This window comes from Syngnathus scovelli, chromosome 4, assembly GCF_024217435.2.
Source record: "Syngnathus scovelli strain Florida chromosome 4, RoL_Ssco_1.2, whole genome shotgun sequence".
NCBI classification, from domain to species: domain Eukaryota; kingdom Metazoa; phylum Chordata; class Actinopteri; order Syngnathiformes; family Syngnathidae; genus Syngnathus; species Syngnathus scovelli.
The window spans coordinates 10,104,824-10,130,769 of NC_090850.1; the positions used below are offsets into that span (position 1 = coordinate 10,104,824).

Genomic DNA, 25,946 nt, shown 5'->3' on the forward strand with positions numbered 1-25,946 from the left:
ATCGTATCTTTTCTGGTGTAGATTAGAAAGCAGACAAATTGTGTTGCTGTGCTACCATCTACTGGATGCAACAAAGTTAGCTGTAGTGATCGTGGCATTGCGTCCCTTCCCTAGAGTTTGAGACTAATGTGAGGCTTTCCGCCTGTTCTGTTCCTGCGTGGAACAATAATTTAGTTGTGCTAATTTTCTTCAGGAAGGAATTCCGTGCTGCACTGCACAAGTTGTGTGCCTTTAATTCCTCCGTGTAGAAACACAGCTGTGTCGAGTTTGACAAGCCATTTTTGGATTATCATAAAACTTGGCGTGGTGAAATGTCAAACAGTTTGTTGCAGTGGTGTTTGGAGCGGTTACAGCACCAGTTTGGTCTGGAGGCATCTGAAGATATTGTCAAGTAAGTAAGCTTTAAAAAAGAGAACTTGCTGCTTGTCTAATACAAAAACCGACCTACGTGTGTCAAACTAGCTCGCCAAAATGTTATGATTAAGATAAATCTGTATAATAATTTCAGTGTCATTGTTTTGACAAAATATGTATTGACTGGTGCTTTTTCTCTAAGCGTTATTGTTATCAATGCTTGTCATGAAATTTGTTAGCAGACTTAGGTTGCCAGCTAATGTAATTTCTTCTAATGTTACGACACGGTGTTTTTCACTTGTTGATTAAGTCTAACTCACTTAGTGAATCCTCAGTTCTGTTTCACAATAGAATGAATATGCCAGGTTGATAACCTCCAGATGATAAGTACGGAACCGTTGATTTTACTTATTTGGTCGTTATTTATTCACGTCGTATGATCATGCATTCATTCGTGCATTATTTGTTTACATTCAATGCTTTAATTGGGATTTTGCAAATTAACTCGTTTTAATCGTTGTATTTTCCGTCATTAATTTATTGTTTATTACAGCTCTAATTTTATATTTAAATGGACGTTTAAAAGGGGGTAAAAAGAACAGGAGAAATATTGTAGGCTTCTCAAAGTTGTGATCATGCACACTCAAAATGATTTTCTTTCATGAGGACAATACATGTTTGAACTATTCATTATTAAATGTCCTGTTATCAACTGAAAATTATATGCGTAAACCTGACTGGGTGCAGTTCTATGGAAGAGAATAGAATCGTCCCAAACCACCACTAAAGCATTAAATATAATTTCCAGACACTGAATGAAGCACCCTTCACACAGTCAAAGAAGGATTGTGACTGAATTTATGCCATCCTGTTGTTTAGATACATTATATCCATTGAAAATGCTGAGGAGATTGAGGAGTATGTGGGCGACCTTCTCCAGGGCACAGATGGGAGGAAAGGACAGTTTATTGAAGAGTTCCTCTGCAGGTGGAGGAAGACTCAAAGACAGGCTGGAGATACATCTGGTCTTTTCATCCTCACAGAGTCAATGTCTGCAACAGGTGGGCATGCATTATTTCCCCAAAATGAGTGAAGCAGCTCTGAAGTATCCAATTTACAGTACAGGCTGACCACTATGGATTTTTGAGGCGGATGCCAATTATGATATTTAGCTGATACACATATATAATGAAGAAATCCAAATTTCGAAATAATTGTCTGTGAAATAAATCACTACAGATGTTAAAAGGTTTATAATACACCTATTTGATTGGTCGAGCCCTATTTTTCAACTTTTCTTAATTAGACTCCCAAGATATAACCAAAGATTCCCAGAAGAAGTCTAAACGTAAGGGTCGGAACAAACAAGAGGTGTTGACTGTGAGTCAAATGGACCCTGAGCCAGAGGCAGTCAAAACCCCTGTGGATCTGATGAGGGTCAGTGTACAAATAAATATTGAGTATATAGATACAACACATTTGTAGCTATATGTATTATTGTTTTGTTTTTATTTTCTTCACCCACAGGTTCAAGAAAGGACCAGTAGTTCAACTAAGAAGAAAAATAAGTTCACAAACCTTTATGCTAAAGAGGGCCAAGACAAGCTGACGGTTGTACTACCCGGCCGACACGGCTGCGAGTGCCTTGCTCAGAAGCACAGGCTCATTAACAACTGCATCAGCTGTGGTCGCATTGTATGCGAGCAAGAGGGGTCCGGCCCTTGCCTCTTCTGTGGTAGTCTGGTAAAACAATTTTTGTTCATCATCCCCCAATCAACCCTTAACCCCCCCAGTAGGATCTAGGCTCTACTACGTATATAATCTAAAGTCAGTTGAACACATTTCTTGGCCATTTTAGGTCTGCACCAAAGAGGAACAGGAGATTCTGCTAAGAGACTCAAACAAAAGCCAGAAACTAAGAAAGAAGCTGATGGGAGGTGAGACTACCATAACAATTGAACTGCAATATAAGATGCAACTTTGTTCAAAAACGTTTTCCTTCTTTAATCCATGCATTTGAAAGCAAAATGGCTTATGTATGGACTTTTCTCCAAACAGTACGAGCACCAAGTTCACAACTATTCTTACTGTAGCTTCTCTTCAACACACCAAAATTGAATGAATTGAATTGATTAATATTTTAAATGAATTCGGCCCACTCGGCCTCATCGTGATGATAAATTGATTGGGTGCAGCTGGTATACTGTTGCGCTGCATATTGTGTATTTTACGGTCTTCATAGATACATTTATTTGCAACAGATTGCGGTGACAAAGATTACCTGGCGCATCAAGAAGCCAAGATGAAGGCTGGTTTAGAGAAGGCTGTCCAGCATAAAGACAAACTTCTGGAATATGACCGAACTAGGTAGTAAAACATTTATTTTGTAAATTTCAATCTAATCAAAATGACGTAAACGTCATCGAACATTGCTGCTATTATTATGTGCAGTGCCAAGAGAACTCAGGTACTTGATGATGAGTCTGATTACTTCGCCACTGACTCTAATCAGTGGTTGTCACCTGCTGAGCGCGACAAGCTAAAGAAAAAGGAAGAGGAGCTCCGTGACCTTCGGCATGCGTCTCGCAAAGATCGGAAAATCACCTTGGACTTTGCTGGTAGACAAGTCCTTGATGAGGGAAACAACCTGAACGAATACTACAACAGGTAGGAAAGATGCAGTGGCACCATTTCACTCGTGATTCTCATGCGTTCAACTTTCAGTGACAACACTCCACGGTTGTATATTTCAACAATGCAGATTAGATGAGACCCTGCAGGCAATGAACACCAACGCTGCGGCAAAATCCCCACTGTATAAAGGACAAGGAGTACATCAGAACCTCAGAGATCTTGTAAACCCCAACATAAAGCAGAGCGCACCAGAAGTAGGTCACCTTTTACGTACATACACACCATATGTCTCCTCTACATTTTCATTTTTTTTACACTTCTCGGTAATAGGAAGGGAGTACTTTGTCCTGCATATTCTTCAATTTTCATTTGACTACTCCATTACACTATGATGCAAACGTGTTTCGTAGCATGTCTTAATTCTCTTTACATGTCCCTCTTCCACTGAACAATTTCTCCGAACCGCTTAGCATGATAATGACATGACCATGGCGAAAGTATGTAAACTCACATCTTGGTTTGATGGCACGTATCCTAATGGAAGAGTTGGTAGATACTGGTCTTGACTGAAATTAAACTCCTCTCTTGTTTGTTTTTCATCTTCGTCCTTCTTCCTTAAATTGACCAGACCGCATGCGTCAGTAGATATGATTCACCCAACATGCTAAACGTACCGTAAATTAAAGCTTGGTATGATCATTTTCAATCGTACTACAACTGTTCAATTGGTCAAAGTCTGAAACGTGAGCACAAATGCCACTGTTGACTAGTCATTTCTTCACATGGACTTGTTTGCAACTTCTTTTATACAAATGGTTCACCTCGTGTTCATTTGTCCTGTTTATATTTCAGTGGGTAGATGTTGGCAGCAGGGGAAACAAAAGAAACACGGAGAAAGGACAGAGTTTGGCACAAGATAATAAAGGGGCCAGGTTGCGTCTTCAAGACAAAGAGCTGCAGGAAATGAGTGACGGTGGCTGGTGTCTAAGCATGCACCAACCATGGGCATCACTCCTCGTCAAAGGCATCAAGAGGTATAGAGTTTTAAAATTTAGTTGTGATCATCCTCAAGTAATCAAATGGCTTAAGGTGCTCAAATACAACCTTTTATGTGCTGTATAGAGTCGAGGGTCGAACTTGGTACACTTCCCACCGAGGCCGTCTTTGGATTGCTGCAGCGGCCAAGAAGCCCACCCCTCAGGAGATTGCTGAGGTCGAGGCCATGTACTGCTCTATTTACAAAAAAGGTACTGGTAAACGGGCTAGCTCATGAGAGTGGGTTTACTTGTCGGTTCAATCGGAACACCTGTGGCTCAAGCCAAACTGGCAGGATATTTTCTTTCTGCATCTGGATTTGACATTTCTGGTTGTGAAAGTAGTTTGGCGTTGTTTTTCCCTGCCCTCACTACTTATAAAGTGGGTCGGTCCATAGACTTGGCAAGCTTTTTATCTTAAAGAATAGGACCAAGCGTGTTTCTAATTTAAAGGTAGAGCAATGCCTGCAAAATTTCATAGAACAAACAAATAAACAAACATCTTACTGTGTTATGAAATATTTCAATGTAAACTACTGTTTGCGTAGGGTTAAAAAAAAGAATACCTGGCATTAAGCTAGGATCTGGAGATTTTATTGGTTATGCCTCCATATACACCACCACTGTTTATGATGTAAAATATTCAAGAGAAGTTTAGTCAGTTTGCTTTAATAACATTTAAATTCACCGAAAAAGTTTACATTTTTTTCTCTTCATAAATGACAGTGGAATAACTCAATTTTCGGGGCAGTGAGCATTGGGTAATCTAAGACAATGAAGCACACACACATATGGACAAAAGTGATGCTCTCGCTCGGTTACAAAATGAAAGAAAGAAATAATGATGTAGAATAGTAGAAATATATCAAATTTAATGATAACTAAATGATGAAAATCGGACATTTTTTTCAATTGTGGCACAATATTACTATTGTTTAAAATAAACTCAAGGAACAGGTCTGGACAAAACTGATGTTAGAAAGTATTGGAAAACAAAATACATGCTTTTTCCTTCTCGGGGGACCGTAACCTATAAGATGTGCAAAGCCTGAAATATACCTGAAGAAGACACTTGTGGGAATACATTTGATTTTGTTGCGAGGTGTCAAGTTGGGATGTTATTTCGTATATCCAAGGTACCTTGTTGGCTAGATGACCTTTATTTGATGTCTGTTTATACCCGCTATAACATCATGGTCAAGATGATATTGTAAAACATTGTTGAATGTTCTGTCATAATGGTGCTGTATTTCTTTTTTTTTTTTTTTGTCTGCATAGAGCCCAGGTTTCCTTCTGACTATCCCACTGGCTGCCTGCTGGGCTGTGTCAATGTCACCGATTGCCTTTCTCAGGAACAGTTTAGAGAGCAGGTTAGTGATATATACTGTATTATTTTAAAGTTAAAGTCCCAATGATCATCGTCACACACACACATCTGGGTGTGGTGAAATTTGTCCTCTGCATTTAACCCATCCCCATGTGATTTTAATCCATCCCCTGGGGGAGAGGGGAGCAGTGAGCAGCAGCGGTGCCGCGCTCGGGAATCATTTGGTGATCTAACCCCCCAATTCCAACCCTTAATGCTGAGTGCCAAGCAGGGAGGCAATGGGTCCCGTTTTTATAGTCTTTGGTATGACCCGGCCGGGGTTTGAACCCACAACCTTCCAGTCTCAGGGCGGACACTCTACTACTAGGCCACTGAGCTGGTAGTAGCTTAAAGTCGTTTTATTTTCAGTAATATTTCATGTTACAGGAACAATGGTACATACAAGTGGGAAAAGATACACTAGTATGAACCACAAGAAAATTAATAAATATTATGAATTTGTGACAAGTCAATTTAGTTAAATCAGCCCAGATAGAAAAAATAGACACATTAAAATATCTAAAATTATATTTATTTGGTGAACTATTTCATTGCAACACATTGTAATTTCTGAAAGCTTCACATTCTTCAGTCTTGGGGGAATTATCTTTTTAAATTTGTAAAATAACTTTTGAATAATTAATTATAGCAGGAGTAATTCTCACATTGGTTGTGCAAGAGATGTAAGGCCGTTTTGCTACCAGCAGAGGTCAGGCTGCACCTCTTCACCCATTCTTCCTTAATAATATACAATGCTTTCCACCAGAGGCAGTCGCCGCCATAAAATTAAAAGTGAATCTGAAATGTAATCCTTCATCCTACCAGTTAACAAAATGGTGGTGTATCTGCAATTCATTGCCAAAAGGGAGTTGCGTAATGACTAGGAAAAAAAAAAAGTCTCATCTTGTCTGTCATTTGAGTCCTCCTGAGAGTAGTAATACATTTACCAACTGACGAGCCATACATGTTGTGGTGCTCTCCATGCTTTCTCTATGATTTCCTCAATGGGCACTTAAATAAAATCCATTCTGAGATGAAGTGTATTGCGAACTCCTGAAAATATGATCCCATTCCGCCGTTAGGTCATCACATGCCTACAAGGTCAATAGCTCATTTGTCACTGCAAATAAGCAACTGTAATGCAGCTGCTCCTGCACAACAGGCGACATTATAGGTTAATTGGACACATTTTGCATTTTGATAAGGTATTATTTTATTTGTGACTTCACATCAAACACTCAAGGGAGAGGGAACGTATAACATTCATTATATTGCACATCATGTCCTACCCTGACTGTTGGGAGAATAACAGTCATTGCATGCATCTCACGTATGCTCGCATATCTTTACCGAGGTCGGTTTTCAGAAGTGTAGAGAGGGGGGGGAAAAAAAGCTTCTGTGTTCCTACATGGTTTGCATTCTGACTACTGGTATCTGTTTATTTCAGGGCTTTCCCCTTTTGTACTCTGGCCTCATTCTCTCCTCTACCACTCATTCCACCCTGGGCTGTAAAATCATGTTTGCAGGCTGTGTGACTGCCCTTTCATCCTGTGAAAGGGTGTGTGTCTGTGTGTGAGTGTGTGTCCACATGTGAGTGTGTGTGGACGCGCGAGTGTGTGTGCATGCGTGTGTGTGTCCACTTGCACACAAGAGCCATAAATAACACCCCCTCCCCACACAAGGCACCACTGAAAAAAGAAAGGCAGATGTCGGGGAAAAAACTGAGGGACAAAAGTACCAAAAGTGTAATGATGGTTCTGAACAGTAAGCCCGTTTCTCCATTTGCCATTTTGAAGAGTGCGTGCCAGACACTGCTAGCTGACTTAAGTCTGCTCGCATTCATGTAAGTTGACGTGTGAGAGTAATGCATAGTAGCACATATCCATGCTTCTCGGCTGGAGGGAACGGGTGAAGTGTAGGATTTACAGGCCATTTCTGGCAGCTGTAGGTGGTTAAAGGGGGGTCGTGGAGGACTGACAGCCATTAATCTTTAGGCTTTACTAAAGGTACAGTATATAAAACATTGGGAGGAATTACAATATGGGGAGATTATCATGAAACAACACTAAATACCCAAATAACTGCATTTGCCCTACAACACGGCCAAAGTTGGACAAAGAAGAACTAAAGCATTGCATTATGTAAAAAAAAAAAAAAAACACCTCAGGCAAACTCGGATCTCACTTGGCCCAATTCTTTCCCTCATTAGAAACTGACTAGTGTATTGATCCCTTCTCCCAGTCCCAGTAATCCCTCTGCCCGCCCAGCTCCCCTCACCCCCTTACAACTGGTAATTGGCTAGCCATTATGATGTGTGCTCAGTCCCTCCATCTCCACCCTGCCTTCCTGTGCTCTCTCAGTACTTAAATGGATATGTACACCCAACTTGCCAACAGTAGAGCCTAATCAGATGGGGAGAGGGTCTGTTTCGTAAGGTATTTTACAAAGTGGAAATGAGGAAAGCTTTTACTGAGATAAATGATTTGGGTGTGCATCTTGGCCAACCTGAGGTGGTGTATAAACAAAAAGAGCACAAATCAACAATAATGTATTCAGAATCATTGAGAAATGTCATAATATTTTTACAATGCACGCATGTTTAAGTTTACTCTTGGTTGTCAAAATGATTCGCAGACTAGTAAAAGCACAGCACACCCCATACAGCGCCTAAATACCACTTTCTGCTGACTCCTGCAGAGAAAAAAATTGATTGGATCAATGCACGGCCCTAATAAGGATCTGATTTCTTACCCAGTTCCAAACACCGTATCAACAGATGGTGAGCTACATGTCTCAGTGAATACAAGTCAAAGAGGTCTAATCTCCTGGACTAGCATGCCAAGCACAAATCCAGTGACTATTAAATCTGCATTGATCAAATTGAATGTTTTAACAGGGCAACAGGCCAACATGGTCTTTGTATGTGTGATTGTAATGTATAGTGTATCATTATCAAATAGCTCTCAAGTTGAAATGATGACATTTTGATGGAAATGTCTTCAGTCAGGCGTTTTATTGTTCAGTAACAATACAGACAATGGTGCCAAATACTTTATGGATAACAATATTTTATTAACCTCAAGTGTCTGGGGAGCTTTGGAGTTGCAGCTTTTTCATATCAGATACGCACTTATTTGATACATAGCTTTACTGCTTGCTGTTTGCCAACTGGCGAGGACAGATGTGTCACATTTCTGCTTTATTGCCATGTCAAGGATCAAACAAATAGCTCATCTTAACATCAGTTTTTAATTTATTTTTATGTAATAATCAATGGAACAATCTGTTCCAAAAATAGTTGATAATGGCAGTCCTACAATATACCTTTTTTGCTTTTGTCTTTAAAAGCTAGAATAATACGATTAATAATTTTATCACAGTTTTTATTTTAGTGCTATTAATTGGATTAAAACATTGCATAGTTATAGTACAAAATCATTTTTCCTGCTCATTTAGTATCAGCTGATCCGATCATTGTTATTTGGTATTGGTCAACGATCAAATATATCTCTAACTCTTTTTCCTACTTTTTTTTCATCTTAATTTAAACAGGCATTATTAATCGGAATACCGTGTTCAGACTAGGGTCCCATTATAAGGAAATTTCTTTACTTTCCTTCCCCTTAGTTTTGTGTCCTTTGTAATGTTTATGATTGACTTTGCATTTAACTAGCATGTAAGACAAAAATGCCCTTTCAAGAGAATGTCTCTTATCTAGTGTCTGTGTCAGTGGTTAATCAACAACCAATGTTACTATGAATTGCAAAAAATAAATATGAAGAACTTCTGATTGATACGAGTACTTGAGTAACACATTGACAAAGTCGAAAAAATTGGCCACAAATAGAGACTGACAAAACTTTTGCCCCGAGATTTTGCTGGGACCACGGTACTTATTTACACATGCATTTAAAGGTCACAAACAGGAAATTTCCATTCTCCTGAGTCAAAGCTACCGTATTTTCCGTACCATAAGGCACTTCGGGTTAAAAGGCGCAGACTCAATTACAGGGTCTATTTATATTTAATCCACTCATAGGGCGCACCGCATTATAGGGCGCATGCATGCCATGACTTATGGTAAACAAAAAAAAAAAAAAACGTCACAGGAGCAAGACAATGAGTTCGGTTGCACTTTATTCTACTGTTTAACCATGTACTGTACTGTACTCACATTATTGTTAATCAATATTCACACGCAAATCCGTCCAAGTCTTCATGTTTTGCATCCAAATTAAACAGTTGGGCAAGTTTGCCGTTAAACATGCCAAGTTCCTTTTTGTCGTTGCTCTTCTGTAATGATCCTGGCTTTCCAGAAAGCTCTAATTGTTCCTCGTAAGCATGTCTCTTTGTCTATGCCATTTAAGAGGGTCCTAATAAAGTGCTGTTTACTTTGCACAAACGATAGTATTTATTAATGGCGGTGGAGGTACGTACTCTACGTGTTATGTACAGTCTGATTGTTTTTTTGCCCCGATCTATGTAAAAGGTAATGTCCTCTGATTTGTTCATCGGGTCTTCATATTACGGTGTTACGGAAGCCACACAAAACAACTTTACAGATTTTGGAATTCAGTCCACACAAAATGCGCACCTTATCAAAAGGCGCACCTTCATTTTTTGAGAAAATTAGAGGCTTTTAAGTGTGCCTTATGGTGCGGAAAATACGGTAGTCATGAGCTTATCACAGTTCATAAGCAAAGTTCATTCTGCAGTCAGTGAGATATTCCCGGTTAGGGGCATGTCTCATCAGGTGTCGGCAGAGTGATTATTTGTCTTTTACACAGGATGGCCTTCCTGATGCAACCCACTCATTTTTATAATCTGGGTTTGTTACTGGTAGTAGCTGGGAATTTGGATCCGGGAAACCCAGAAGAGGTTTTAGTTCATGGCTGGGATTTGAACCCTATTCTCCTCTCCATTGTTTTGCTCAGCCACTATAGGCAACACGTTTATAGTCTACCATTACTAGTTGGAACATAGTTACCCAAGCATCACTAACGTACTGTACATTGTGTTTGTAGACTAGAGAAGTATCATGTCAAGATGTGGAAAGTTGGAAATGGAAACTAATTTGTGCTAAAATGCTAGAAAAGTAAATTTAGCTTAACATAGCTCGAAACACGTCTGTTATCAACATATCACTAAGCAGAGATTAAGCAATTTAACTATTGTGGAAAATGTTTACACGAAATAAATAGGGACCCTTTTTTTCCTTTCCCACAGGTTTTTGCTGAAATTAATTTTATCAAAATTTTCCGTACTATTAAGTGATTTCAGTTTTACTTAACCTCAAAGATGTCACATTTGGTGGGGAACATTCTTCGAGGAGGGTGCAAAGCCATCTGATTGCTAATTACTTAATTATCCGATGGAATAGTCAACAGTTTAATTGAGTCTAAAAATATTTGATCGTGACACTCCTGGTTGTTTCATTATAAAAATATATTGACATTTTGTTTCAAAGTGAAACTTCTGTAGCCTGTTTCTTTAAATCTTTATATACTATGCATATTTCATTCCACTGTATGCTCATGCACATTTGTGCCACTTATCAGCAACAGAGGTAATGTTTTCTGTTGAATTCCATTTGTACAAGCTCTGCCTCTGACCTCTGAAGTGGAGTTCCTTTGCTTGTTAGGCTGGGTGGGAGCTCAATTTGATGCCTGCGTTTCCTTGTGTGGTAATGTGATATTTATATGCTGAAAGCCTTCCTTCCAGCAAGCCACACAAGAACACACACGCACACACACGCGCACAAAGAAGACTCTTAGGATATGTTGGATGCATTCCAAAGAACTAAAGTTGCTCTGCATAAGTGCTACTTTTTCCACTCCCCGTCCTTCTTTGTAACATTGTGTAAATCCTCTGTCTTCATATTGCTCCAATTTTGCATCCAACGCTATGGGGTTCAGGCCAGGACTGTGGAGTAAATTAACTTTTGCAGAGGATTTAATTTATGTTCTATCAACGGATATGCACACTTTCTCCTTCTCTCTCACTCTGCTCAACCTCAGTGGCACACTAATACATTCCCTCCCTCACATTCCTCCCTTCTCCTTACTGGGCAGTTTGCCATAGCAGAGATGTCAAGCACCATGTGATTCTGCAGTTGTGTGTAGAATGCATTCAGCCCATCGTCCCCAGGCACTGGATGACAACCAAGCAAACCTCAGTCACAGGTTTCCACAGCATGAAAAATTCAAACACCCATCACACTGACAAAAATGATTTGCTGCACTGTTTAGAATTGCACTGCTGTTTCCAGTCCACTTCACTTAATGTCAGTTTCTGCTGTTGGGGTAATTAGCTCTCTATATAATAGTATTTATATTATATGTACAGCTTAGGCTTTTTGTTCATAAAACACAGGCTCCAATCTTGGTGTACTGGTCAGTGGAGCAGCTCCATTCTTTGATTTAAAAGACTGCAACGATAATGAAGATGAGGACTGAATGTATTTCCTGAAGTGGTTCTTCAAGTTACATCACAGAAATGTGCCTGAAACAATTCTTATTTGTAAAGATCTTCGGCGCAAGTGTCAACACAAGCGTGAACAAGAATGCCTGCTAGCAAATACAGCACATCTACATGTCAGTTAAGTGTAAGAGAAATGTTCGATTAAAAAATATAAAGCAAACCTGAATTGAGAATAGCATATTTGGGCTCAATGTATATATTATATTATATATATCTTTTTGTCCTCATTTGTTTTGTCCTGCAATAGTCCATTTAGCACAAACCTGTGTATGATATGCCAAGAGGATTTAAATAACTTGCCGCACACAATCTCACAACAACCAAAATGTGCTGTAGTGAAGCATAGAAGCAATACAGTATATATGACAGCTCTCTTTCCTCTGTTCATGTATCTTTCACTGAAGGCTCCAAGTTTGATTTTAGTTTAACTATCATTTTCTTTGTCTTCCTCCCCCCCCCCCCCCCCATGCAATGCTAGTCACCACTCAAATGTGATAAGTGTCCAGTTTATGTTTTTGCCTTAGCTGTCCGAGCAATTTTACCACAAGAACTAACATAGCAGCTCTTAGCACTCCTATTTAGAAACAGAAGAAGTCGCTTCCACCGCAGGGTCAGAGATTACAAACCTGATTGTTCTTGGTGTTGCAGGAATTTGTCAACTCAGCATCTTCCTCCTGGGAATATATTGTAAAAGGGAGCTGCAAGTGAGGCTACCTATTCTTACAGCATTATTAATCTTTGACAGAACATATATAAAACTGGATTTGTGGCTCAACACGAAAATAGGACCACTCAGACTAGGCTATTTTTTACCGTACCGAGTAGGGGTGTGCAGCACTCCAATAAAAGATGATTTCGTACGAATCTCGATACATACAAGGACAGTTCATTTACAGTGATTCGATTCAATTCAGTGGGATTAGGATTTCATTCTAGTATTAAACTTGCTAGTATTGTAAATGTGGCATTTTGCTAAGTCTTAAGTCGTGTGTTCTTTTATTGTGGATACTGCTGGAGCAATGAAATTGCCTTGTGGGAGAGTACATTTTCTAGGCATTTAGCTAACTAGCTAAATAGTGTCAGCCATCCTATGTCCAGATTTCGTAAAGTCATTCATCGCATTTTTTTTGTTTTACTAATCTTTACTATTGGTCTTGTTTAAAATCCTGAAAAGCGATGGTTGTGGAGATACAAGTTTTTCGGCCAATGCCAGTGGACATGAAAAGCCATTTACCGTATTTTTTGCACCATAAGGCGCACTTAAAAGCCTTTAATTTTCTCAAGAAATGAAGGTGCGCCTTTTAATGAGGTGCGCCTTTTGTGTGGACCAAATTCCGAAATCTGTCAAGTTTAGAGGACTAGACGTAACACGGAGAGGAGTATGTACCTCTGCCACCATTGGTGAATAAATATTATCGTTTGCGCAAATCTGTAAAGTTGTTTTTTGTAGTTTCCGCCACACAGACGTAATATACAGGCAACCAATGAACCAATCAGAGGACACTACGCATAAATAAATACTACCGTTTGTACTTCATAAGAAAGTATCATGTTTTTTAAAAGTGTCCTTTGAATTACTGATTAACTTGCAAAGTTGCTTTTTTTTTTTTTAACTCCTTGCTTCAAATATTTGCTGATGTTTTTACTCATATTTTGAAAATTGCATTGAACCATATCAGGCAGGAGCTCTTGCCACGCTCCAGTAGGCAAATATGCTATCAAATGCTTTTGCAGATTCAGTCTGTGGGGTAGAATATTGATTTATATGCAACATCATTCTCTTTCCACTGAAATTCTGGTGGTGTGCGCAACAGTAATGCGAGTCAGCATAACTGCTTGAATACTGGTGGCACTTTATTTTTATCTGAACTCTGCTGTTACTATTTGTCGAAAATCATGATCACTTTTTTTTTCAGCTCAAGAAGAATTGTCTTTGTAAAAAAAAAAAATAGAGGAATTCTATGATTTTTTTTTTTTTTACTCTTGCATTATAAATTCACATTCACTCATGTCACCCTCTTGTCTAACTTCTTTACATTTAAAATGGTTAATTTTATTACAATATGAATCTCACTGATTTAAGATCACAACAAAAATCTGAAATGTATCATCTCTTTTTTCAAATTAAAAAAAAGTCCCCTTTAGTGGAGAAACTATGCTCAAAAAATGTTTTTATTCACCTGCATATTGAAATTCATGAGAAAATGAGAAGATGCTAGGAGGATATAAAAAATGTTCTCCTGCAGTAACTGCAGTGCTTTGAAGTGCTATGAGGAAAAAAAATATGCCGTAGTTGGAGAAAGAATTTAAGATCTAACATAATCATGTCAATAATCTTAATTTTTCTTTTAACATTTTAGTAACTACTTTTCAGAAGACTCAAGGATTTTTTAAAATATAGAGATGTATTTAAAAGAAATGAAAACAACTAATATTGACTAATCTAGGGCAGTGTTTCCAACCTTTATTGAGGTCAGGCTCATTTCATGTCCGAAAAAAATTCACAGCCCACAACTTAACAAACCAGTTCACAAAAGGGGCCATTACGTAATTGTTCTGCCTGTTACTATACGATCAATTACCTAAATATTTTTTTATAGAAAATAAATAAATATCCCAAAATGGACATTGGATAATTTCCTGCAGCATACCTGATAATCTTTCATGGCACACTGGTTGGGAATCGCTGATCTCAAGAACAAAATCACAGTATTGACAGAAAATTTCAATCAAATACTTTAATAATAATTTATTTAAACCATTACACCCATTAGTAATCAATGACAGCTACTTGCAGTCCAAAGACGCAAACCAAGATCCGTACAGGCAAAGCTTTTTTGGGTGTGGGGAAGAACTTGACTGGCTGACACAGAGCCCTGACTTCAATTCTATCAAACCCCCTTTGAGATTAAACACTCTATAGCAATTGTGAGCCAGTGCCACAAAGTCAAAGCTGTTTTAGCTGCAAAGCAGGTCACCAACTCTAGGCATAGAACTAAGGCTGTGTTCTTAGGCACTCTTTGAACTTGCCCTTAGTAAGATTTAAAGAAATCAAGAATGGACTTTCTTTTAAATTCATCCCGTGGTGCCTTCAAAGTTACATTTCCAGAGAGTTTAAGTGAACTCACATGGAAAGGCTTGGACTGAATTTCAAAGAAACTATCCCTCTTAAGAAGAAACTGTCACATTCATAAACTCCCCAGTCCATCTCAATTTTCATGTAATGAAATCATTCCCGCTGTGAAACACTTTGTTACTTTTGGATACATGAGAGCTTTTTTGCTGACGGCACCTGTGCTATGAATAGCTGGGCTTGTGGCTCCAATCTCCAAAAAGTAAAGTCTTGCTGGAACTGAAGTGTATTAAGTACGTTGGTTCCCTAAATACTTCTTTATTGTGAAATGGATTGGAAGCTTAAACTCTAATTATCTCCTTGCTGTGTGTGTGTGTGTGTTTGTGTTTATGCACGCATGTGTTGTACAAGAAACCAATGTGCCTGCTGTGCAATTGGGTTTTACGTATAGTCTCGCAATACAATCTTTTCTTCATAATTAAGTCATCATTTCAACACAAACAGATGCTAGAATGACTGAAAGAGAGAACGCTCCCTGCTCGAAAGTTCCCACAGTTACCTCTTTGAGAATCAAAAGCCTACACTGTTGTCAGGCAGTCTTGTTTGCTTCTTGCCAGAGGGCCACCGCAGGAGGTGAAGTCATAAACATGGCTGGGAAAATAGAACTGAGCTGTGCAAGGAAGTCTGTGTGAATCTCTTTGCGCAACCACATGGCTTTACTGCACCTGTCAGCACTAGTGCTCGCTGAAGGGCTAATCTGTGGCTGGCTTTTAACCAAAATTCTCCCAGAGCCGAATTGTTATGCAAACAAGAACACATACACTTGATTAGAATACCTCTCCCGGCAGAATGTGGGCTCAACATTCCACATTATAATTACACTGAGGCAATTTCTATAAATCCTTCACACTCGAGGAATTGATTGTACAGGATTGCACCGAATAGTAATGTTTTTCATAGTAATGTTCAAGTGTTTTGTGTTATGTTTTGAGCCATTCTCATAAAGTGTATATACGTATGTACGCCCACGACGGGTATAGAAAATGGAAAGTGTTGGTTCTGATATATTTTACACAAAGTAGCACCTCATAAAAGACTTAAAATACTTCTCATTGTAATGACCAACACAAGTACAGTAGTAAGCCAAAGTGGTCAAAACGAAGGAAGATATTTCATTCCCTAAAACAGGGGTGTCAAACTTATTTTTGTCGTGGGCCGCATCATAGTCATGGTTTCCTTCGAAGGGCCATTGAAATTGCCAACCCAAATAAATGTCTGAATGTCTCAAATTCTATATAGTGTAACAAACTCAACAAAGTAGTGAATGACTAGATGAATAACTAGTTTTCAAAACAGAGACTAAGAAAAACTGTTAACATATTTTAAAAATATGAATGGTAATAAAAATTGCTAGCAATAGATCTATTTTTTAAAAGTAAAAACAATTAGTAATTTTAATATTGACATATGAATTTGATGCGCAATTTGTCTTTGCGGGCCACATAAAATGATGTGGCGGGCCGTATCTGGCCCCCGGGCCTTGAGTTTGACACATGTGCCCTAAAAGGTACATGTAGAGCTGCCAGATGTGACGGATCGTCTGTATATTGTTATGGAATTCAACAAATGTTAATCCTTTGCAACACTGATTATTCAGGTATTTTTAAACCATTATGGGTCAAATTGTTCAAATGGGCAGAAAACAAGCAAAAAAGGGTAAACAACTGTGATGCGTTTGACAACACACTGATTGCTAACATGGCATTGTTCCATGTTCATGTTGTCCACCTGCCACTTTGCCAGTGACAGATTAAAACAAAATTGCCAGCATCAAAATCCTGGCCTGTGCATGCTTATTCTTATTCGGTCATCATTTAATAATGCAACCAAGGAGTTCTCCTTTGTAAAATGCTTCAGTTCGACACTTCTTCTGACCGAGTCATTTGGTGGCCCAAGGCGAATAGTTTTCGCCCCCCACACTTTAAAATCTCAACTTGAACCTACATAAAAACATGATGCCTTGTGATTGGCTGATGACCAGTTTGGCACGTACCCTGCCACTTGTCCTAAGCCAATTGGGATAGGACCCACCCACAACCCTAATGAAACTAAATAATATAGAAAATTAATGGATGAATAAACCTACATTGAACCTACATAAAAACACAATGCCCTGTGATTGGCTGACAACCAGTTTGGCGCCTACCCCACCGCTTGTCCCAAGTCAACTGGGATAGAATCCAGTGACCCTAATTAAAATAATTAATATAGAAAATGAATGGATAAATAAATATTTAAAAGTGTTTTAAAAGATGAAATGTGAGTGCGTTCTTAAAAGACCAATACAAGTGAACTTGGCCTAATAAATGTAAGCGCACCAAATAAAAATTTAAAAAAAGTACAGTTTGCGTGTGTAATTCAGTGATTTGTTCACATATTCGCAGAGGGCGCCCACACTTGTACCGCACTTTAAACCACTGAGTGCTTCCAAATAGCATCTATGGCTTTAGTGGAGTAAAATGTCAATTACGTTGCACTGAAATATAATATTGAATGGACGTGAGTTAGTTTAGCACTTGAACAGATGGATATGTGCAAAGTAATAAATGCTTCTAATAAGGAAGGCTCCTTCTCTGGTAGGGTTATTAAAAATGCAAAATTTCTGCAGATGGTCTTTGAGACTCCCATATAATTAATGTTCCCTCTCCAAATTGACACCAGTTGATTCTGTCGGTGAAGGACTGTTTAATTTTTAATCATCATCGTGCATCGCATCCAACTTCGCTTGAGATTCATCAACGATGCATGATTTTCAATTAACTGCCTGTTCAGATTGAAGCAGTCTTCCGTTGGAGTAGCTCTAAAATCTTTGAGAGAATAACGTCTAATACTTGTATAAAAATATGACTAAGACACAAATACATTTAGCCCAAGCAAAACAAGTCAAGTATCACTTTGTTTCCATTACCAGCACTCTGCTTGGGTTTGCTCGTTAACGTGTGCTGTCGTCTGGTCTTGTGCAGCAGTGGAAAAACAAATAATCGTGCTATAATGTGCAACGACACAAACAGCAGTTGCAGTGACGTTTCCTGAGGGCAGCCGTGTTCCGTTAAAAGGGTTAATGAATGCAAAAAAACAGGCTTGTGTTGCTTACTGAACATGATAGATTAAAGAACATTTGGCGCACAATTGCTTCTGCACACAGTTCCCAACAACACCCTTTCACCTCCCACATGTAGCTCATATCTCAGACTACCCATCTGTTTCTCCCTGCCCCGGGTGGAAAACAGCCTTGACAAGCTTGGTTAAGTAGTGCTTCCAGGAAGACTCACTATATATGTGGCTTAGTATCCATCAACATCTGCCTTTTTGTTTCAAGCTCCCTTTCCTCGTATTTTCTGTCTTTCTCACCATATCACATTCTGTATGTTTACTCTCTAGTTCCCTGTTTCTTTATTCTCCCCACTCCCACCCGCCTTCCTGCTTCAATCCGCCCTACTCATTTTTAAAAGCCACATGCTCCCAGCCCGTCTGGCTCAGTTGCTCCCTGCCAATGAAGGTCTTTTTATTGGGCTGAGATTGTGTGCAGCCAAGCAGTGCCTGGCTGGGGCCAGGCACACATACACACGCGCATGCACAAGCACACACACATGTCCGCACACACTCACACGCACACAAACATACCACTGCCACTTCCTCCCCTCCCCCCCGAAGCATAGCCCTCTCCACATGCCTGTTCTGGTCTGGCCCTGTCGCCCAGAAGGAGATTACTTGTTTCTGCTGCCCTTAATTGCTGACAGCAGCTGAGTGGAGTCAGAGAGAGAGACATTGTAGAAAGCTACGAGAGGGTACACTGTTTGCTTGTTGAGCTCTTACTTGACATGCATGGACTCAAAGTTTGTCTTCCTAGCACCAGAGAAATGGCTCTGGATTTTCTGCTTTTGTAAGAAATAGTGCACACAATAAGCTTAATTTAGGTTTTAAACAATGCACAGGCTTGGATTAAGGTACATTTTCTTGACAGCCCGTTAATAGAAAAAAAAAACACTTTTTGTTAGTTTTTGAGATAAAAAAATAAGGTATGTACCGTAATTTCTGGACTATAAGACGCACCTGATTATAAGACTCACCAGCAAAATTTGGGGAAAATCTTTTTTTTTTTTTCTCCTTTATACATAAGCCACACCATACTAAAAGCCGCATGTGCCCGCAAGTTATTCACAAAGAAAGACGGTACACAGAAAGCGCGCGAGTTATTTACAAAGAAAGATGGTACACAGGAAAAGTTTTAAGAACACCTCAATTTTCTGTAGCATTTACACACATTTTTTTGGGGGGTGGGTATTTTTTTTCACCAATATTGAATAACTTATAGGCTTTTTAGCAGTTAACCATCAACTGTGACACTCTCAAGGCACTTGTTGATGAATCAGTTTTGAAGGAGAGCCGCTCACTATGCGTGTGAATCCCCTTTCGACTTGAATCTATATTTCAAGTGTGCCTTCTGGTAATATCTGTAAAATGCACCTTTCTTTTACTTATTTTGCATAGGCTCTTGTGTTGAATCGTCACTAGGTTTTTCCCCAGTGCAAAGGAAATACGTTAATTTATTTTACTCATTTTGCTAGCTTGTGGATTTAATGTTAGGATCATGCAACCCGGACAACTTGACAACTCAGATATAAATAAACTACAAGCTATCTACTTTTTTTTTTTTTTTTTTGTGGTCTGCCGTGGACCAGTACAGGGCCGGTGGCCGGGAATCACTGCTGTATAATCATTTTGAAAAAGCAATGATTCATTTCAGCCTTTACTAGTGAACAATTTTATGAGGTTGCTGCCCTGTCATTTATGAAATTCAAAGTGAAATAATTTGTTTCGATTTTATTGATGTAACTGGCTCTTGATTTTGTGAAGGTTTATTACATTTGACTTTTATTTCTATTTGGGATCATTTTTGCATACATTTTTTTATAAACTTTTGTTAAATTGGAGCATGAATGTTGCAATCTGCATAACTGTCATTCATGAGTCCGTAACTTTATTTTACAAAGAATCATCTTTAACCAGTGGTAAAACTCAAGGCATGCATTTTTAATTGTACAGCCTTAGCTTTACTATTTAAAATACCCTCATATAGATATTAGTTATTTGAGGAATTACCACTTGGACCTATAAATTCATTTGATCTGGCAGTTATCCTCACCAGCACCCTTTTCATGTAAATCTAGTTAATATCCTATTTGTGTGCGTGCATGCGTGCGTGTATAAGTGTGCGTGTGTGCGCGTATGTGTGTGTGTGCGTGTGCGCGCGCGCGTGTACTCGCTCACGCGTGCGTGTGTTTCCAGCAACATCAATTGAATTTGTAAGTAAGTCTTCTTTCACTCTGTTAGATCCTTCCTGATGAATACGGAGTGCTTTTGTGAAGCGTCTTGTCACTCAACCACAATGTTAAGTGCCCTTTTGATTAACTTGGGATTGAAACTACTAGATGGGGGAGGTAGTGAGGCAAAGTAGCACATTCAACGACTTTAAATGCTAATAAACTAATGGAGGATGAAAAAAGTAGTCAACTGGAGGGGAGGGGGGTTCACAGGAACACACTTTTCTACTGCAAAGGCTGGTTTCATCTGAATTCAAGACCATGCACCATTTTGTTTTCCTTTGTTTTCCTTTGTTTCCTTAGTACCTTAGCGCAGTGATATTTGATGATCTGTGATCGCCCTGGCCAAATTTACATCATCCGGTCTTCTTGCTGTTCCTTCTAAATGTACTTTGGACGTCAATCTCCTGCATGGACTCCAGCGAATTAGTTTCTGTTTCTGCAGTTGTTTCTGTTTCTCCTACGCTGAATTTAAAGGGAATGTGAGGAGCAGCTCCTGTCGGCCGTGAAGGAATTTGGTTGCGTTCACACCCATAATCATGCAAACAACTGTATCTGACTGCGGGCATCTGCGAAAACGAAAGAACGAAAACTCCACCCATGGAGTTAGAGAGTGCTTTGTGCTATCCTTGAGGTTTCACTTTAACACAAAATACTTGTTGAATGCTGTTGCAAGCCTGCAGTTGCGTTGACCAGATTGTTCTTGAGTGCTGTAGTTTCCGATGATTGACAAGCTCATGAAGTAACAGAGTGTGATTTTTGTTTGTATGAGTGACTCGAGGAGCAGGAAGAAAGGAAGTAGAGAGAAAAAGGCAGCAAACATGAAATGTACTTTGGCAAGATGTAAGTAGATGGTTACGAGGAACCGCACATTAAAGTTTTGGCATGATTATAGAAGACAGTACCGTATTTTCCGCACTATAAGGCGCACTGGATTATAAGGTGCACCTTCAATGAATGGCCCATTTGATAACTTTGGCCATATATAAAATGCACCGGATTATAAGGCGCACCTTCAATGAATGGCCCATTTTAAAACTTTGTCCAGATATAAGTCCATATATTTGGACACGCCTGCCGTAGTGGCTCAATATTGGTTCATATATAAGGTGCACCGGATTATAAGGTGCATTGTCAGCATTTAAGAAAATTGGAGGTTTTTAGGTGTGCCTTATAGTGCGGAAAATACGGTAATCATTTGTTTTGAAATAAAGAAATTTTTGATAGCTCACTGCTCGTTCTGGTTCCTTCGTCCAAGCTAAAGCAGCTCTTAGAAGACGACTGCGAGCCAAGCAGGTGCTGCAGTGGCTACTGTGGGAGTACCGTGATCACTGAGGTCCGCTTGTAGACAGAGAGAAAAAATAATATTTCAACTCTATAAACTTTGGTTTTATTTGTCGTGGGAGAGAGTAAGAGCTCAATCTCCACTGTGTGGTTTGTAGCCAAGTGCTGCACAAGGAATAAGTGGAAATCTTAGGTTCGCAAATGCCCTGTCTTAACAAAACTCAGAAACAAACCATCATTATTATTTATTTTTATTTATGTGATTATTTTATGAGAACGTGATGATCTGAAACATTCGAAATCCATTTTTATGGATTATGGATTCATCAGTTGTGTATAAAAGCTTCCTTTCGTCAGTAATGTCCGTCTTGATCTCGTTCTGTCTCTTCTTTGTGTGAATTATACGGCACTATTTGCCTGGTGGATGGTTATGCGATCAACACGCCGGTCTTCTCCCCAGTAACCGTGTGTCTGGTCACATATCCTTCCGCCCAGCAAAGCGATGCCGCACAACAGCGGTCTACAGGCTTTTTACGAGTGTATAAGTGACCAAGTCATCACAAAAAATCCATAGATACGCCTCACCGGATGACAAACCGCAGAGTTCAAAACTTGAGCAAAACTTAGCGGCTTATAGTCTGGAAATTACGGTATGTGTGTTATAATATTTTATGGCTCAATGTGTTCTTAAGTTAAATGGTCACTGGCTCGAAGAACAACTCCTGTGGCATTTTTAGAACTACGAAAATCAGCTATACTCTTGTGTTTTTCTTGTGTATCTTGTATTTTACTGCTACTGGACACAGAATTTCCCTGAAGGAGTAATCCCAAGGGATTAATAAAGTTGAGTCTAAGTCTAAGTCTAAGTCTAAGTCTAAGTCTATACTTAAGATATTTGTTTTTCTGTAACTTTGAAGAATTTGTTGCCATTAACAACAGATAAAATACAACCAACCTATCGCATTTTAGTATCACAACCTTCACCTTTTAAAACCACTTTATTAATTTATCAATTTACTCAAGGACTGTTAGAAATGTTCCAACCCGAAGACAGTCTACTTGACCACAAGACCCTAATTTAATTGCAATGCGCTATAGGATGAAGGAGACAAAGGACTCGACTTGTGTCCCCATCTATCTTTGACCAGCCTTGAGTGTTTACATATTTTATCACTTGTGTAATACACTCTGGTCGACGGTCACGGACTGTAATCTGAAATGAATATCTCTATCATCTCTTGCCAGTTTGTCAGAGACCATATGGCTATGTTACTGACTCTGCTGATCTTCCCCTAAAAGCCCCAAATTTGTCACAACCTTCAGTGCTCCTTTGAGGGAGATGGAGAATCTGTGATTAAGTGAGAGGGGAGGTGTGGGGGAGTGGAAGCATGCTGTCAGGAAGAGAGCCGCTTCCTGGCTGCCTAGATGCAATCATGGGCACTATCTGATAGCACCGGGGGAAATTGGATGAGCTGAGAGACATTGGCTGCCAGTGATGGAAAAGATGACTCCTTTGTCACTGTGTCAGTCAATTCCCTACTCTCACCTGAAAGACCAATCAATAACAAATGGAAAAATAGTGTCCCTTTGTGTCTTTGTGGCCAAGTAAAACATCTCATTATTACAAATGTCTTTTTTCTCACAATCTTTGTGATAAGTTAATAATTGATTTGAATCTGAAAAACAGTCAGGATTTGTGGTTGGTGTTGGTTTGACTACACGTTATCTTATTCTCACGTTTGCCTACGTTATAGTCGAGAAGACCCTGGTTGTCTCATATCGGCTGTCACGATGTGCTTGAACACTGAATGATCCATTACATAGGTCTTAGGGATCATAGTTTTACATTCAGTGAAAAATATGGTCATGCTCAGTCAACATTCAAATGCTAATTTTCTCCATTTCTACCCACAGTTTCCCGGTACATGCGACGAGTCTGCTTCCCCATTCGTCTTCATCTGCACTAACCCCCAGGAGCTGCTGGTGAAATTTCCAATGAAAGGGAAGCACAAGATCTGTAAGTCCAATCTCTTTTCATGACAGTTTTTTGTAATGCTTCTGTGCTGAATTTTGCATACTCACCGGCATACACACATTAAATGAAGATGTAAATGATTAATGCTGGTAACTATACCACAAGTGAAACGAAACGAAGTTAATTTACACTACACATTCTCTCCAAGAGATTTTGTTTCTTGTTGCCCGGGGGACAAGCCTGTAAGTATGTTGGTATGTAAAATGTTGCTGGTGTGTTGTGTGATTTATGATAGGTGCTACACACATCATCTGCGATTTCAACTGCTGCTGCAAAATGATGTACTTGTTAGCTCTTTTGGTAATATGTCAAAATCCTCTCAAGACTTGAGAGCGATTGTTTATACAGCTGTGCTTCTTTCATATCTTTCCATCTGCATTAGATATAGAGGTTGTCACAATTTGACACAAGGATTACCTTGTTTTTATGGTTCAACTGGACTATTTTTAAGTAGACATGACATCTATGGTAATAAACATGCACACCATGAGAGCTCCAATCTCTCCTGAAAAAAAAAGATGCAGAGATGTAATTATAGCTTTTTCCCAAAAGTTGCCTTTATCACAACATAAACACAAGCGGTTTCGAGTGAGACAGTCCCTTAATGTACACCTGTGAATATAATCTGACAAATCCATCTCGCCAAACTTCATTCACTTCATTCAGACTCATTATTTGTGGCTGTTTTAAGAAGGATGTGTGGTTCACAGTATGTTGCAAACATAAGCAATGGAGCAGAATAGCATGGGCATATTATGGCAATTGATATATTGTCTCAGTGTCTCTTTTATTGTCTGCAGTCTCTTGCAATATCAATATGAGATGAACTGGGATTTAATGTACAGGTTATGAATATGGATGTTCTTTGATGATGCCTACATCTCATTGATGATATTCTTTTGTCAACCTCGTTATTTCAATCTTGCTTAATACAATAGAAACTACATTTGCTTTACTTTTGGAGGACTGTCATTTTTAACAAGCATTATCATGACAAGATATCAGCCTTTTTATTTGAAATAGGAAGGAAATGTAGTTTATATTTCAGAATCATAAAATTTGCTTCCTCTTTTCATCTGTATTTAAAAATTGCCTATCAAAAAATTATGCAAGGTTATGCTGGATGCCGGCCGAGGTTGATCAGTCATTACCCTGTGGAGGAGTCTGTGACATTTAAAATGGCAAAATGCCAAGACTGACTCCCAGTAATAAGGGAAGTGCATAATGGTTTATGTTCACATCCTCTGAACATTTGTATCAGTGTGCACGCTTGTTTTTAACCTGAAGGTCATTGTGAGTGTTAAAAGCTATTTGGCTGTCTGTCATGAGCCCAGATTTCCTTCAGCTTTCCTCTATGTCTGTCACTTTCCTGGTGCTTGAATTGATCCGAAAACCCTCTTCAAATACTGTGCAAAATGAAAGAAGTAGTCTTAACGATCATACATTTCTTAACTAATCTTGTTGTCAATTTTCATGCAGTACGATCAGTGTTTTGTGAAAACCTGAAACACTAGCTACATTTATGTGGACAAAATGTCTTCAGAGTTTGTATTCAAATTATGATGCACTGTTTATATGGACACTAAAAATTTGATATGTGTGTTCAAGAGTCTTTTGGGTGGAAAAAATCATTCTGACATGCGCAGATTGACAAAATATACCAGGAATAATAGTAGAAGAAGCCGTAGCAACCTCCGTGTCAACAAAACATCGCTCCGTCCTTTTCTACTTAAACATTAGCGTTATTTTGCGTTGTTTCCTTTCCGCTCTGCTTCTATTAGGTTCCGGGAAAATAACATGTCATACACTGACGTCTATAATCTATAAGAACTCATTTACGGTAATATAATTGAAACTATGCAAGTTTATAGATGAGACAAATGATGAATTCATTCTTTCTCAACGTGACTGCCTTATTTGATTCACAATAATGTGCCATAGATGTTTTGATGTGTTCCCATGCCCTTGCTTGTTGTATTCATTTCACACGCTCAGTTTGTGTCCTGACAGAGATGCATGTTGTGTGTATCTCTCAGGTTGCATCACATAAAATAACATCATATGCTCCTGATGAAAATATCCCCCTTTGAATGTTGCGCCTCTGCCATGAATGTGTGATTCCCTCTTTGTGTTAGATGTGAAGTCACTGTGGGATTGCAAATGAAAAAGAAGCCAATTACCCAACAAACGTCTTCCTTCTTTTTCAATGTGGTTATTAGTCTCCCTTTTCTGCTGTCCACCGCTGGGAGACAGAAAGAGGTTGTGAGAGCTAAAAAGCTCCTTGGGTATTAATTCATATTTC

At 39.0% G+C, this 25,946-nt stretch overlaps 1 protein-coding gene across 3 annotated transcripts in view; it reads left to right on the plus strand.

The window, feature by feature from the left end:
• The first annotated feature begins 209 nt into the window (after positions 1 to 209).
• Positions 210 to 25,946, plus strand: part of trip4 (thyroid hormone receptor interactor 4) — a 57,882-nt gene continuing 32,145 nt past the window's right edge. For 2 of the 3 annotated variants that reach the window (XM_049718182.2, XM_049718183.2), the window contains exons 1-12: positions 211 to 391; positions 1,234 to 1,415; positions 1,661 to 1,791; positions 1,882 to 2,097; positions 2,213 to 2,291; positions 2,616 to 2,721; positions 2,806 to 3,021; positions 3,116 to 3,242; positions 3,841 to 4,022; positions 4,111 to 4,235; positions 5,301 to 5,392; positions 23,524 to 23,626. In XM_049718182.2, the coding sequence (XP_049574139.1) occupies positions 312 to 391; positions 1,234 to 1,415; positions 1,661 to 1,791; positions 1,882 to 2,097; positions 2,213 to 2,291; positions 2,616 to 2,721; positions 2,806 to 3,021; positions 3,116 to 3,242; positions 3,841 to 4,022; positions 4,111 to 4,235; positions 5,301 to 5,392; positions 23,524 to 23,626 (1,639 nt within the window). In that variant the 5' untranslated portion in view covers positions 211 to 311. Of the gene's footprint in view, positions 392 to 1,233; positions 1,416 to 1,660; positions 1,792 to 1,881; positions 2,098 to 2,212; positions 2,292 to 2,615; positions 2,722 to 2,805; positions 3,022 to 3,115; positions 3,243 to 3,840; positions 4,023 to 4,110; positions 4,236 to 5,300; positions 5,393 to 23,523; positions 23,627 to 25,946 lie in introns of all 3 variants that reach the window. The other variant, XM_049718184.1, reaches the window with a different exon arrangement.